General features: G+C 46.9%; 1 protein-coding gene across 1 annotated transcript in view; it reads right to left on the bottom strand.

Annotated features, from left to right (window-relative positions):
- LOC124003912 (phosphatase and actin regulator 3-like) overlaps positions 1–14,849 on the bottom strand; it is a 94,009-nt gene extending 79,160 nt beyond the window's left edge. Inside the window, exon 1 of the mRNA XM_046312562.1 lies at positions 14,448–14,849. Coding sequence (XP_046168518.1) covers positions 14,448–14,574 — 127 coding nt within the window. The 5' untranslated portion in view covers positions 14,575–14,849. The remainder of the gene's footprint in view (positions 1–14,447) is intronic.
- Positions 14,850–15,081: the final 232 nt, after the last annotated feature.

The following is a 15,081-nucleotide window of genomic DNA, read 5'->3' as shown; positions in this document are numbered from 1 at the left end:
GGTAAGGGAATATTTATGTTGTAATTTTGTATTTCTGTTGACTTTCTGTTGACCACCTGCTCTGATTCTAACAGGACTGACCACCTGCTCTGATTGTAACAGGACTGACCACCTGCTCTGATTCTAACCCTAACAGGACTGACCACCTGTTCTGATTCTAACCCTAACAGGACTGACCACCTGCTCTGATTCTAACCCTAACAGGACTGACCACCTGCTCTGATTCTAACCCTAACAGGACTGACCACCTGTTCTGATTCTAACAGGACTGACCACCTGCTCTGATTCTAACCCTAACAGGACTGACCACCTGTTCTGATTCTAACCCTAACAGGACTGACCACCTGCTCTGATTCTAACCCTAACAGGACTGACCACCTGTTCTGATTCTAACCCCTAACAGGACTGACCACCTGCTCTGATTCTAACAGGACTGATCACCTGCTCTGATTCTAACCCTAACAGGACTGACCACCTGTTCTGATTCTAACCCTAACAGGACTGACCACCTGCTCTGATTCTAACCCTAACAGGACTGACCACCTGCTCTGATTCTAACAGGACTGACCACCTGTTCTGATTCTAACAGGCCTGACCACCTGCTCTGATTCTAACCCTAACAGAACTGACTACCTGTTCTGATTCTAACCCTAACAGGACTGACCACCTGCTCTGATTCTAACCCTAACAGGACTGACCACCTGCTCTGATTCTAACAGCACTGATCACCTGCTCTGATTCTAACAGGACTGACCACCTGCTCTGATTCTAACAGGACTGACCACCTGCTCTGATTCTAACAGACGGATCACCACCTCAAGCTGAACTTCGGCAAGACGGAGCTGCTCTTCCTCCCGGGGAAGGACTGCCCGTTCCATGATCTCGCCATCACGGTTGACAACTCCATTGTGTCCTCCTCCCAGAGCGCTAAGAAGCTTGGCGTGATCCTGGACAACAAACTGTCGTTCTCAACTAATATCAAGGCGGTGGCCCGTTCCTGTAGGTTCATGCTCTACAACATCCGCAGAGTACGACCCTGCCTCACACAGGAAGCGGCGCAGGTCCTAATCCAGGCACTTGTCATCTCCCGTCTGGATTACTGCAACTCGCTGTTGGCTGGGCTCCCTGCCTGTGCCATTAAACCCCTACAACTCATCCAGAACGCCGCAGCCCGTCTAGTGTTCAACCTTCCCAAGTTCTCTCACGTCACCCCGCTCCTCCGCTCTCTCCACTGGCTTCCAGTTGAAGCTCGCATCCGCTACAAGACCATGGTGCTTGCCTACGGAGCTGTGAGGGGAACGGCACCTCAGTACCTCCAGGCTCTGATCAGGCCCTACACCCAAATAAGGGCACTGCGTTCATCCACCTCTGGCCTGCTCGCCTCCCTACCACTGAGGAAGTACAGTTCCCGCTCAGCTCAGTCAAAACTGTTCGCTGCTCTGGCTCCCCAATGGTGGAACAAACTCCCTCACGACGCCAGGACAGCGGAGTCAATCACCACCTTCCGGAGACACCTGAAACCCCACCTCTTTAAGGAATACCTAGGATAGGATAAAGTAATCCTTCTCACCCCCCCCTTAAAATATTTAGATGCACTATTGTAAAGTGGTTGTTCCACTGGATGTCATAAGGTGAATGCACCAATTTGTAAGTCGCTCTGGATAAGAGCGTCTGCTAAATGACTTAAATGTAAATGTAAATGTAACAGGACTGACCACCTGCTCTGATTCTAACAGGACTGACCTCCTACTCTGATTCTAACCCTAACAGGACTGACCACCTGCTCTGATTCTAACAGGACTGACCACCTGCTCTGATTCTAACAGGACTGACCACCTGCTCTGATTCTAACCCTAACAGGACTGACCACCTGCTCTGATTCTAACAGCACTGACCACCTGCTCTGATTCTAACAGGACTGACCACCTGCTCTGATTCTAACAGGACTGACCACCTGCTCTGATTCTAACAGGACTGACTACCTGCTCTGATTCTAACAGGACTGACCACCTGCTCTGATTCTAACCCTAACAGGACTGACCACCTGCTCTGATTCTAACAGGACTGACCACCTGTTCTGATTCTAACAGGACTGACCACCTGCTCTGATTCTAACCCTAACAGAACTGACCACCTGTTCTGATTATAACCCTAACAGGACTGACCACCTGCTCTGATTCTAACCCTAACAGGACTGACCACCTGCTCTGATTCTAACAGGACTGACCACCTGCTCTGATTGTAACAGGACTGACCACCTGCTCTGATTCTAACAGGACTGACCACCTGCTCTGATTCTAACAGGACTGACCTCCTACTCTGATTCTAACCCTAACAGGACTGACCACCTGCTCTGATTCTAACAGGACTGATCACCTGCTCTGATTCTAACAGGACTGACCACCTGCTCTGATTCTAACAGCACTGATCACCTGCTCTGATTCCAACAGGACTGACCACCTGCTCTGATTCTAACAGGACTGACCACCTGCTCTGATTCTAACAGGACTGACCACCTGCTCTGATTCTAACAGGACTGCCCTCCTACTCTGATTCTAACCCTAACAGGACTGACCACCTGCTCTGATTCTAACAGGACTGATCACCTGCTCTGATTCTAACAGGACTGACCACCTGCTCTGATTCTAACCCTAACAGGACTGACCACCTGCTCTGATTGTAACAGGACTGACCACCTGCTCTGATTCTAACAGGACTGACCACCTGTTCTGATTCTAACAGGACTGACTACCTGCTCTGATTCTAACAGGACTGACCACCTGCTCTGATTCTAACCCTAACAGGACTGGCCACCTGTTCTGATTCTAACCCTAACAGGACTGACCACCTGCTCTGATTCTAACAGCACTGATCACCTGCTCTGATTCTAACAGGACTGACCACCTGCTCTGATTCTAACAGGACTGACCACCTGCTCTGATTCTAACAGCACTGACCACCTGCTCTGATTCTAACAGGACTGACCACCTGCTCTGATTCTAACAGGACTGACCTCCTACTCTGATTCTAACCCTAACAGGACTGACCACCTGCTCTGATTCTAACAGGACTGATCACCTGCTCTGATTCTAACAGGACTGACCACCTGCTCTGATTCTAACCCTAACAGAACTGACCACCTGCTCTGATTGTAACAGGACTGACCACCTGCTCTGATTTTAACCCTAACAGGACTGACCACCTGTTCTGATTCTAACAGGACTGACCACCTGCTCTGATTATAACAGGACTGACCACCTGCTCTGATTCTAACAGGACTGACCACCTGTTCTGATTCTAACAGGACTGACTACCTGCTCTGATTCTAACAGGACTGACCACCTGCTCTGATTCTAACCCTAACAGGACTGGCCACCTGTTCTGATTCTAACCCTAACAGGACTGACCACCTGCTCTGATTCTAACAGCACTGATCACCTGCTCTGATTCTAACAGGACTGACCACCTGCTCTGATTCTAACAGGACTGACCACCTGCTCTGATTCTAACAGCACTGACCACCTGCTCTGATTCTAACAGGACTGACCACCTGCTCTGATTCTAACAGGACTGACCACCTGCTCTGATTGTAACAGGACTGACCACCTGCTCTGATTCTAACAGGACTGACCACCTGCTCTGATTCTAACAGGACTGGCCTCCTGCTCTGATTCTAACAGGACTGACCACCTGCTCTGATTCTAACAGGACTGACCACCTGCTCTGATTCTAACAGGACTGACCACCTGCTCTGATTCTAACAGGACTGACCACCTGCTCTGATTCTAACAGGACTGACCACCTGCTCTGATTCTAACAGGACTGACCACCTGCTCTGATTCTAACAGGACTGACCTCCTACTCTGATTCTAACCCTAACAGGACTGACCACCTGCTCTGATTCTAACAGGACTGACCACCTGCTCTGATTCTAACCCTAACAGGACTGACCACCTGCTCTGATTCTAACAGGACTGATCACCTGCTCTGATTCTAACAGGACTGATCACCTGCTCTGATTCTAACAGGACTGACCACCTGCTCTGATTCTAACCCTAACAGGACTGACCACCTGTTCTGATTGTAACAGGACTGACCACCTGCTCTGATTTTAACCCTAACAGGACTGACCACCTGTTCTGATTCTAACAGCACTGACCACCTGTTCTGATTCTAACAGGACTGACCACCTGCTCTGATTCTAACCCTAACAGGACTGACCACCTGCTCTGATTCTAACAGGACTGACCACCTGCTCTGATTCTAACAGGACTGACCACCTGCTCTGATTCTAACAGGACTGACCACCTGCTCTGATTCTAACCCTAACAGGACTGACCACCTGTTCTGATTCTAACAGGACTGGCCACCTGCTCTGATTCTAACCCTAACAGGACTGACCACCTGTTCTGATTCTAACAGGACTGACCACCTGCTCTGATTCTAACAGGACTGACCACCTGCTCTGATTTTAACCCTAACAGGACTGACCACCTGTTCTGATTCTAACAGGACTGACCACCTGCTCTGATTCTAACAGGACTGACCACCTGCTCTGATTCTAACCCTAACAGGACTGACCACCTGCTCTGATTCTAACAGGACTGACCACCTGCTCTGATTCTAACCCTAACAGGACTGACCACCTGCACTGATTCTAACAGGACTGACCACCTGTTCTGATTCTAACAGGACTGACCACCTGCTCTGATTCTAACCCTAACAGGACTGACCACCTGCTCTGATTCTAACCCTAACAGGACTGACCACCTGCTCTGATTCTAACAGGACTGACCACCTGCTCTGATTCTAACCCTAACAGGACTGACCACCTGCACTGATTCTAACAGGACTGACCACCTGTTCTGATTCTAACAGGACTGACCACCTGCTCTGATTCTAACCCTAACAGGACTACTCTGATTCTCTGCACCTTAGCACACATAAAATCTAAAAAATAAATCATATTTAACTAGGCAAGTCAGTTAAGAAATATTCTTATTTACATTGACCGCCTACCCCGACCAAACCCAGACGACGCTGGGCCAATTGTGTGTCGCCCTATGGGACTCCCAATCACAGCCGGATGTGATACAGCCTGGAATAAAACCAGGGTCTGTAGTGACGCCTCTAGCACTGATATGCAGTGACTTAGACCGCTGCGCCACTCAGGAGCCCCCATGCACACACATTCATGCTACACACGCCCACACACACACATTCATGAACAAGATGGCGCAGACAGAGATGGTCGTTCATAGGCATTATGGCCGTTCATGGGCAAGATAGGCGTTCATTGGAAAGATGGGCGTTCATAGGCAAGATGGTGCCGACAGAGATGGTCGCCTCGCTTCGAGTCCTTAGGAAACTATGCAGTATTTTTTTATGTGCTCAAATGTATACACCTGTCAGCAACAGGTGTGGTTGAAACAGCCGAATCCACTTATTTGAAGGTGTATCCACATACTTATGTAATAACATGTATAAAGTACCAGTCAAAAGTTTAGACACACCTACTCATTCAAGGGTTTTTCTTTATTTTTACTTTTTTCTACATTGTAGAACAATAGTGAAGACATCAAAACTATGAAATGACACATATGGAACCATGTTGTAAACAAAAAAAGTGTTAACTTCTCTAGGATAGGTGACAGCATTTGGAATTTTGGATGAAAAGCATGCCCAAATTCAACTGCCTGCTACTCATCCCCAGAATATAAGATATGCATATTATTAGTAGTAGATCTGGATAGAAAACACTCTGAAGTTTCTAAAACTGTTTGAATCATGTCTGTGAGTATAACAAAACTTATGTAGCAGGCGAAACCCCGAGGACAAACCATTCAGATTAATTTTTTTGTGGTCACCCTCTTTTCAATGGGTTTTCATTGGGAATCCAGATTTCTAAGGGACTTGGCTTGCGGTTCCTACCACTTCATGTCACCAGTCTTTAGAAATTGGTTGAGGTTATTCCTTTGTGTAATGAAGAAGTACGGCCATCTTGAATGAGGGTCACTTCATGTGTACTGTTTGATAGAGGAGAAATAATTTTATCGATTATTTACTTTAGAAAATACTAAAGTTGTATTACAAAAGTAGTTTGAAATGTTTTGGCAAAGTTTACAGGTAACTTTTGAGATATTTTGTAGTCACGTTGCGCAAGTTGGAACCGGTGTTTTTCTGGATCAAACGCGCCAAATAAATGGACATTTTGGATATATATCGACGGAATTAACCGAACAAAAGGACCATTTGTGATGTTTGTGGGACGTATTGGAGTGCCAACAAAAGAAGCTCGTCAAAGGTAAGGCATGATTTATATTTTTATTTCTGCGTTTTGTCGCGCCTGCAGGGTTGAAATGTTTTCTCTCTTTTGTTTATGGAGGTGCTATCCTCAGATAATAGCATCGTTTGCTTTCGGGAAAAAGCCTTTTTAAAATCTGACATGTTGGCTATCACAACACGTGTAGCTTTAATTTGCTATCTTGCATGTGTGATTTCATGAAAGTTTGATTTTTAGAGGAATTTATTTGAATTTGTACGCCCACTTCTGTTACGCCCACTTCTGACCTGAGGGTATAAGACCTGTGAGTTAAGAATTAGCAGACTAAGTGACCCAAGCTGCAGCCAAGGTCTAAAAAGTCAACAAACCCAAAACGCAACACAAGGTTGAAGACAAAGAAATGTTTTCTACCCAAGCTACGGATGAGTAGCTTTGTCTAAGCGGGTGAATTCAAGCCGGACCACCTATACTCCACTCTCCATCGAATCGTGGTATCTACACTGTTTCATTCCTACGCTGTGAGCTCTGAGCTACAGAGCTGTCTGTCCTCAGAAGACCCCTTCCAGAACAAGGGCGAGGAATCAGACCATTAAGTCAAAAGGACACTGACATCGTGAGGACAACCAGAGAGTTGCGCCGTAGAAGTGCGTCATTGAGAAGCCTAAACGGTCCACGCGGAGCTTCCCATTTGAGACCTCCCACACATGATTACATCATTATATTCTGACCCATAAGAGCGGCAGTTCGGGGCAAGGCTAGGGTTCAAATAAACATAGCTGACTAATGCACCCACATGTATATTTCTCTTGTGTACTTTCTCTTTTTCTCTCTCTTATAAATCCCCATTGTCGGTAAGACGCCATAGTGTGTTGGCCCGTTATACTAAGTTCTAATCAATAGCCTAGACTGTGTTGTGTATGTGTATATTGTATTATCATTTTAGCTTTCTAGTAAATAAAATTTCCCCATGGGGACATTAAAGTCAGTAAGTAAGAAATTGGCTTCATTTCAAGTGTACAGTTAGCTAGCTAATGTTAGCTGGCTGGGTGGGTAGCTAGTTAACGTTAGCTGGCTGGGTGGGTAGCTAGTTAATGTTAGCTGGCTGGGTGGGTAGCTAGTTAATGTTAGCTGGCTGGGTGGGTAGCTAGCTAATGTTAGCTGGCTGGGTGGGTAGCTAGCTAATGTTAGCTGGCTGGGTGGGTAGCTAGCTAATGTTAGCTGGCTGGGTGGGTAGCTAGTTAACGTTAGCTGGCTGGGTGGGTAGCTAGTTAACGTTAGCTGGCTGGGTGGGTAGCTAGTTAATGTTAGCTGGCTGGGTGGGTAGCTAGTTAATGTTAGCTGGCTGGGTGGGTAGCTAGTTAATGTTAGCTGGCTGGGTGGGTAGCTAGTTAATGTTAGCTGGCTGGGTGGGTAGCTAGTTAATGTTAGCTGGCTGGGTGGGTAGCTAGTTAACGTTAGCTGGCTGGGTGGGTAGCTAGTTAACGTTAACTGGCTGGGTGGGTAGCTAGTTAATGTTAGCTGGCTGGGTGGGTAGCTAGTTAACGTTAGCTGGCTGGGTGGGTAGCTAGTTAATGTTAGCTGGCTGGGTGGGTAGCTAGTTAACGTTAGCTGGCTGAGTGGGTAGCTAGTTAATGTTAGCTGGCTGAGTGGGTAGCTCGTTAACGTTAGCTGGCTGGGTGGGTAGCTAGTTAACGTTAGCTGGCTGAGTGGGTAGCTAGTTAACGTTAGCTGGCTGAGTGGGTAGCTAGTTAACGTTAGCTGGCTGAGTGGGTAGCTAGTTAACGTTAGCTGGCTGAGTGGGTAGCTAGTTAACGTTAGCTGGCTGGGTGGGTAGCTAGTTAACGTTAGCTGGCTGAGTGGGTAGCTAGTTAATGTTAGCTGGCTGGGTGGGTAGCTAGTTAACGTTAGCTGGCTGGGTGGGTAGCTAGTTAACGTTAGCTGGCTGGGTGGGTAGCTAGTTAATGTTAGCTGGCTGGGTGGGTAGCTAGTTAACGTTAGCTGGCTGGGTGGGTAGCTAGTTAACGTTAGCTGGCTGAGTGGGTAGCTAGTTAATGTTAGCTGGCTGGGTGGGTAGCTCGTTAACGTTAGCTGGCTGGGTGGGTAGCTAGTTAACGTTAGCTGGCTGAGTGGGTAGCTAGTTAACGTTAGCTGGCTGAGTGGGTAGCTAGTTAACGTTAGCTGGCTGAGTGGGTAGCTAGTTAACGTTAGCTGGCTGGGTGGGTAGCTAGTTAATGTTAGCTGGCTGGGTGGGTAGCTCGTTAACGTTAGCTGGCTGGGTGGGTAGCTAGTTAACGTTAGCTGGCTGAGTGGGTAGCTAGTTAACGTTAGCTGGCTGAGTGGGTAGCTAGTTAACGTTAGCTGGCTGGGTGGGTAGCTAGTTAACGTTAGCTGGCTGGGTGGGTAGCTAGTTAATGTTAGCTGGCTGGGTGGGTAGCTAGTTAACGTTAGCTGGCTGGGTGGGTAGCTAGTTAACGTTAGCTGGCTGAGTGGGTAGCTAGTTAACGTTAGCTGGCTGAGTGGGTAGCTAGTTAACGTTAGCTGGCTGAGTGGGTAGCTAGTTAACGTTAGCTGGCTGAGTGGGTAGCTAGTTAACGTTAGCTGGCTGAGTGGGTAGCTAGTTAACGTTAGCTGGCTGAGTGGGTAGCTAGTTAATGTTAGCTGGCTGAGTGGGTAGCTAGTTAATGTTAGCTGGCTGAGTGGGTAGCTAGTTAACGTTAGCTGGCTGAGTGGGTAGCTAGTTAACGTTAGCTGGCTGAGTGGGTAGCTAGTTAACGTTAGCTGGCTGAGTGGGTAGCTAGTTAACGTTAGCTGGCTGAGTGGGTAGCTAGTTAACGTTAGCTGGCTGAGTGGGTAGCTAGTTAACGTTAGCTGGCTGAGTGGGTAGCTAGTTAACGTTAGCTGGCTGAGTGGGTAGCTAGTTAACGTTAGCTGGCTGAGTGGGTAGCTAGTTAACGTTAGCTGGCTGAGTGGGTAGCTAGTTAACGTTAGCTGGCTGAGTGGGTAGCTAGTTAACGTTAGCTGGCTGGTGGGTAGCTAGTTAACGTTAGCTGGCTGAGTGGGTAGCTAGTTAACGTTAGCTGGCTGAGTGGGTAGCTAGTTAACGTTAGCTGGCTGGGTGGGTAGCTAGTTAACGTTAGCTGGCTGAGTGGGTAGCTAGTTAACGTTAGCTGGCTGAGTGGGTAGCTCGTTAACGTTATATGTATGATCTTCTTCTTCTTATCTCAGACACATTTGCTTGACTAGTTATAGCCATAGAACCTGGTTGGCTAGCTACCTGCAGATTCATGCAGGGTAGTAACATCATGAGTTGTGATTATGGTTCATTGTTTAGCTAGCTACATCTCTTAGCAAAAGACGTGTCTTAGTGTGCCAGAGTGCAGAATAACTGATGAATTTTGGAAAGCTCAACACCCGTTGAATATGTCCGGTGTCAGTAAACGTCAGCAACTTACAGCGTAATTCAATTGTTGCCAGCAGCACAGTTACAGTCACCAACGCTCTGGATAACATGAAAACTGCCTAACCAGCTCTGCTAGGATCAGTAAAATGGTCAGAGTGAGGTGTTCTCTCATTATGTGTCTGGAAGTAGCTAGCCAATGTTAGCCAGTTAGCTTGCGTGCTTGACTGTCGTTGTGAGGTCAGAGCTTTCGGAACAACCCTACTTATTAGCCAGAGCTTTCGGAACAACCCTACTTATTAGTCAGAGCTTTCGGAACAACCCTACTTATTAGTCAGAGCTTTCGGAACAACCCTACTTATTAGTCAGAGCTTTCGGAACAACCCTACTTATTAGCCAGAGCGTCCAGTGTGCGCTCTGAACGTGAAACGCTCTGAATTTACGAACGGACAATCCGACAGCACAGTTGCAGTCACCAACACTCTGGAAAACATACTGTAACAGCCTAACCAGCTCTGCTAGGGCGAGTAATGTTCAGTAAGCTGTTCTCTCTCACTTAGATGTCTGGAAGTAGCTGGCAAGTTAGTACAGAACGGTTGGATCAACCGTGAAAGAGATGAGTGGGGCTAAGGCTTAAAAGGGTGTGTAAAATGTTGAATGGGTGGGGCTAAGGCTTAAAAGGGTGTGTAAAATGCTGAATGGGTGGGGCTAAGGCTTAAGAGAGTGTGAACCATGCTGAATGGGTGGGGCTAAGGCTTAAAAGGGTGTGTATTTTTTTTTATCCAATGTAAAAAACTGATTCAAATGTGGCTACATAAGACCGAATCCAGGTGGTGAGTCACGTCTTGGTCTTTTACCAAATAGGGCTATGTTCTGTATACCACCCCTACCTTGTCACAACACAACTGATTTGCTCAAACGTATTAAGAATGAAAGAAATTGCACAAATGAACTTTTGACAAGGCACACCTGTTAATTGAAATGCATTCCAGGTGACTACCTCATGAAGCTGGTTGAGAGAATGCCAAGAGTGTGCAAAGCTGTTATCAAGGAAAAGGGTGGCTACTTTGAAGAATATCAAATAGAAAATATATTTTGATTTATTTAACCCTCTTAAGGTTACTACATGATTCCATATGTGTTATTTGTTGTCTCAGGATGGTAAGTTGGTGGTTGAAGATTTCCCTCTAGTGGTGTGGGGGCTGTGCTTTGGCAAAGTGGGTGGGGTTATATCCTTCCTGTTTGGCCCTGTCCGGGGGGTGTCCTCGGATGGGGCCACAGTGTCTCCTGACCCCTCCTGTCTCAGCCTCCAGTATTTATGCTGCAGTAGTTTATGTGTCGGGGGGGCTAGGGTCAGTTTGTTTATCTGGAGTACTTCTCCTGTCCTATTCGGTGTCCTGTGTAAATCTAAGTGTGCGTTCTCTAATTCTCTCCTTCTCTCTTTCTTTCTCTCTCTCGGAGGACCTGAGCCCTAGAACCATGCCCCAGGACTACCTGACATGATGACTCCTTGCTGTCCCCAGTCCACCTGGCCATGCTGCTGCTCCAGTTTCAACTGGCCTGGGCCCTAGGACCATGTCCCAGGACTACCTGACATGAGGACTCCTTGCTGTCCCCAGTCCACCTGGCCATGCTCCTGCTCCAGTTTCAACTGTTCTGCCTTACTATTATTCAACCATGCTGGTCATTTATGAACATTTGAACATCTTGGCCACGTTCTGTTATAATCTCCACCTGGCACAGCCAGAAGAGGACTGGCCACCCCACATATGCTCTCTCTAATTCTCTCTTTCTTTCTCTCTCTCGGAGGACCTGAGCCCTAGGACCGTGCCCCAGGACTACCTGACATGATGGCTCCTTGCTGTCCCCAGTCCATCTGACTGTGCTGCTGCTCCAGTTTCAACTGTTCTGCCTTATTATTATTTGACCATGCTGGTCATTTATGAACATTTGAACATCTTGGTCATGTTCTGTTTTCTCTACCCGGCACAGCCAGAAGAGGACTGGCCACCCCACATAGCCCGGTTCCTCTCTAGGTTTCTTCCTAGGTTTTGGCCTTTCTAGGGAGTTTTTCCTAGCCACCGTGCTTTTACACCTGCATTGTTTGCTGTTTGGGGTTTTAGGCTGGGTTTCTGTACAGCACTTTGAGATATCAGCTGATGTACGAAGGGCTATATAAATAAATTTGATTTGATTTGATTTGATTTGATTTGATTTGATTTGATATTTCATAATTTCGATATCTTCACTATTATTCTACAATAGAAAGTAGTAAAAAATAAAGAAAAACCCTTGAATGAGTAGGTGTGTCCAAGCTTTTGACTGGTACTATATATATATATATATATATATATATATATATATATATATATATATATATATATATATAGTGACATATAGTAGTGTTACTAGTTCAACTGGGGGCCTACTGTATGTACTGTTGCTCTATAGCAAAACACTGAGCTGTTAACACTATTCTATTACTACACCACCTGGGGTGTGTGTGTGTGTGTGTGTGTGTGTGTGTGTGTGTGTGTGTGTGTGTGTGTGTGTGTGTGTGTGTGTGTGTGTGTGTGTGTGTGTGTGTGTGTGTGTGTGTGTGTGTGTGTGTGTGTGTGTGTGTGTGTGTGTGTGTGTGTGTTTCAATACCTTCTAACAGCAGCATTTACTCACTGTCTCAGTGTTTAGTTTAAATAAGAGTACAATAGTCTGGAACAACTGTCAGGGACAGGAAATGAAAACATATCACACCAGGTTTACCCCCACAATATGTTTGATTGAATCCCCTTTCTGTGGCTCTACTGGATCATGGGTTCTGCTCCATTTCCTTTATTTAACTAGGCATGTCAGATAAGAACAAATTCTCATTTACAATGACGGTCTAGGAACAGTGGGTTAACTGCCTTGTTCAGGGGTCAAATGACAGATTTTTACCTTGTCAGCTTGGGGATTCGATATAGCAACCTTTCAGTTACTGGCCCAACGCTCTAACCACTAGGCTACCTGCCGCCCAAACCAGCTCTTCACAGGTTCTGTTGTCATTGTTGTCACTGAATTGACTGGAATTGAAATATAATTGACCCAAACCCTGGTTTCATTTGACCTCAGATGTTGATGCTGCCACCACCTTGCTTCACCGTAGGGATGGTGCCACCACCTTGCTTCACCGTAGGGATGGTGCCACCACCTTGCTTCACCGTAGGGATGGTGCCACCACCTTGCTTCACCGTAGGGATGGTGCCACCACCTTGCTTCACCGTAGGGATGGTGCCACCACCTTGCTTCACCGTAGGGATGGTGCCACCACCTTGCTTCACCGTAGGGATGGTGCCAGGTTTCCTCCAGATATGAGGTTGGCATTCAGGCCAAAGAGTTCCATAAGTAATCCCTCTCACCCCCCCCCCCCCCCCTTAAGTTTTAGATGCACTATTGTTAAGTGACTGTCCCACTGGATGTCATAAGGTGAATGCACCAATTTGTAAGTCGCTCTGGATAAGAGCGTCTGCTAAATGACTTAAATGTAATGTAAATGTAATCTTGGTTTCATCACACCAGATAATCTTGTTTCTGTGGTCTGCGAGTCCTTTGGGTGCCTTTTGCAAACTCCAAGAAGGCTGTTATATGCCTTTTTCTGAGGAGTGGCTTCCGTCTTGCCACTTTACCACAAAGGCCTGATTTGTGGACTGCCGCAGAGATGGTTGTCCTTCTAGAAGGTTCTCCCATTTCCACAGAGGAACTCTGGAGCTCTGTCAGAGTGACCATCATCCCTTTCCCCCTGATATCTCGGTTTGGCCGTGCGAAAAGCTCTAGGAAGAGTCTTTGTGGTTCCAAACTTCTTCCATTTAAGAATGTTGGAGGCCACTGTGTTCTTGGGGACCTTCAATGCTGCAGAAATGTGTTGGTACCCTTCCCCAGATCTGTGCCTCGACACCATTCTGTCTCGGAGCACTACGGACAATTCCTTCGACCTCAAGTCTTGGTTTTTGCTCTGACATGTACTGTCAACTGTGGGACCTTTATATAGACAGATGTGTGCCTTTCCAAATCAATTGAATTTACCACAGGTGGACTCCAATCAAGTTGTAGAAACATCTCAATGAAACAGGATGCACCTGAGCTCAATTTCATGTCTCATAGCAAAGGGTCTGAATGCTTATGGAAATAAGTTATTTCAGTTTTGCTAACATTTCTAAAAACCTGTTTTCACTTTGTCATTATGGGGTATTGTGTGTAGATTGATGAAGAAAATAAACAATTGAATACATTTTTGAATAAGGCAATAATGGAACAAAACGTGAAAGGGGGAATGGGTCTGAATGCACTGTATATTAAAACAAGTATCTATAGGTGAAATGCTGTAGTGGCCTAAACAATCCCCACAAAATCCTGGAGGGACTCTTTTCCACTGTCGTTTCCTGCTCTCTCATGCAAACACTCCAATACATTACTAGGCTCCTGTATTCACAGCTTGTCTGTGGAGGCTTGTATAGCCTATAGTTTATATAAATAACACGTTACTATTCATGGTTAATAATGCATGTTTTTCAGGAAAAATGAATGTATTTATGAGGCTACATGAACACGATTGATGTTCGCAGTGTGCCGCGGACACCGTCACTCAACCGGGAGGGGAAAAAAACACAACTCATGTTGCAACACACAGCCTACATCCAACACAACACGGCCAGGATATTCTGAAATGTAGAATCAGGGACGGACTACTATAGAAATCAGACAGACAAGCCGTGATGAGTGATAGTCACCAACCTGCCGCAGTACGCTGTGCTCCGGTAGCTCCTGCAGCACGAGGTTCCACGATGATGCTGCTCGGGTCGCTGTGAGATCTGACTCTCTGCAGCAGGCAGGACTCCTCCAGCACATTCGAGGTAGCCATGGAGATGGAGACAGACTACAGACTGGAGACAGGCAGGCTAAAACGGTCGGGAAAGAAAATACAATATTGAGAATGTTCTCAACGTCGGAGAGATACAAGGTCACCACGAGCAGAACATCCAGCGGTAGTCGGTAATGGGTAGTAACGGATAATTAATTCGGTTTGACAACCAACCGCATCTTCGTTGAGTAGGCGACCCGAGAGGCAACGGGAAGAAGATAATATATCCCTCAGTGACGCGTCTCTCTCTCTCCGTCCCCCTCTCTCCGTCCCCCTCTCTCTGTCCCCCTCTCTCTGTCCACCTCTCTCCGTCCACCTCTATCTCCCTCTCTGCGTCCCCCTCTCTCCGTCCCCCTCTCTGCGTCCCCCTCTATCTCCCTCTCTGCGTCCCCCTCTCTCCGTCCCCCTCTCTCTCTCCGTCCCTCTCTCTGTCCCCCTCTCTCTCTCTGTCCCCCTCTCTCTGTCCACCTCTCTCCGTCCACCTCTCTCTCTCCGTCCACCTCTCTC

The sequence above is a fragment of the Oncorhynchus gorbuscha genome, linkage group LG18 (assembly GCF_021184085.1).
Source record: "Oncorhynchus gorbuscha isolate QuinsamMale2020 ecotype Even-year linkage group LG18, OgorEven_v1.0, whole genome shotgun sequence".
Taxonomy (NCBI): domain Eukaryota; kingdom Metazoa; phylum Chordata; class Actinopteri; order Salmoniformes; family Salmonidae; genus Oncorhynchus; species Oncorhynchus gorbuscha.
The sequence above is the reverse complement of the archived record's forward strand: the minus strand, read 5'-3'. Positions and strand labels throughout refer to the sequence as shown.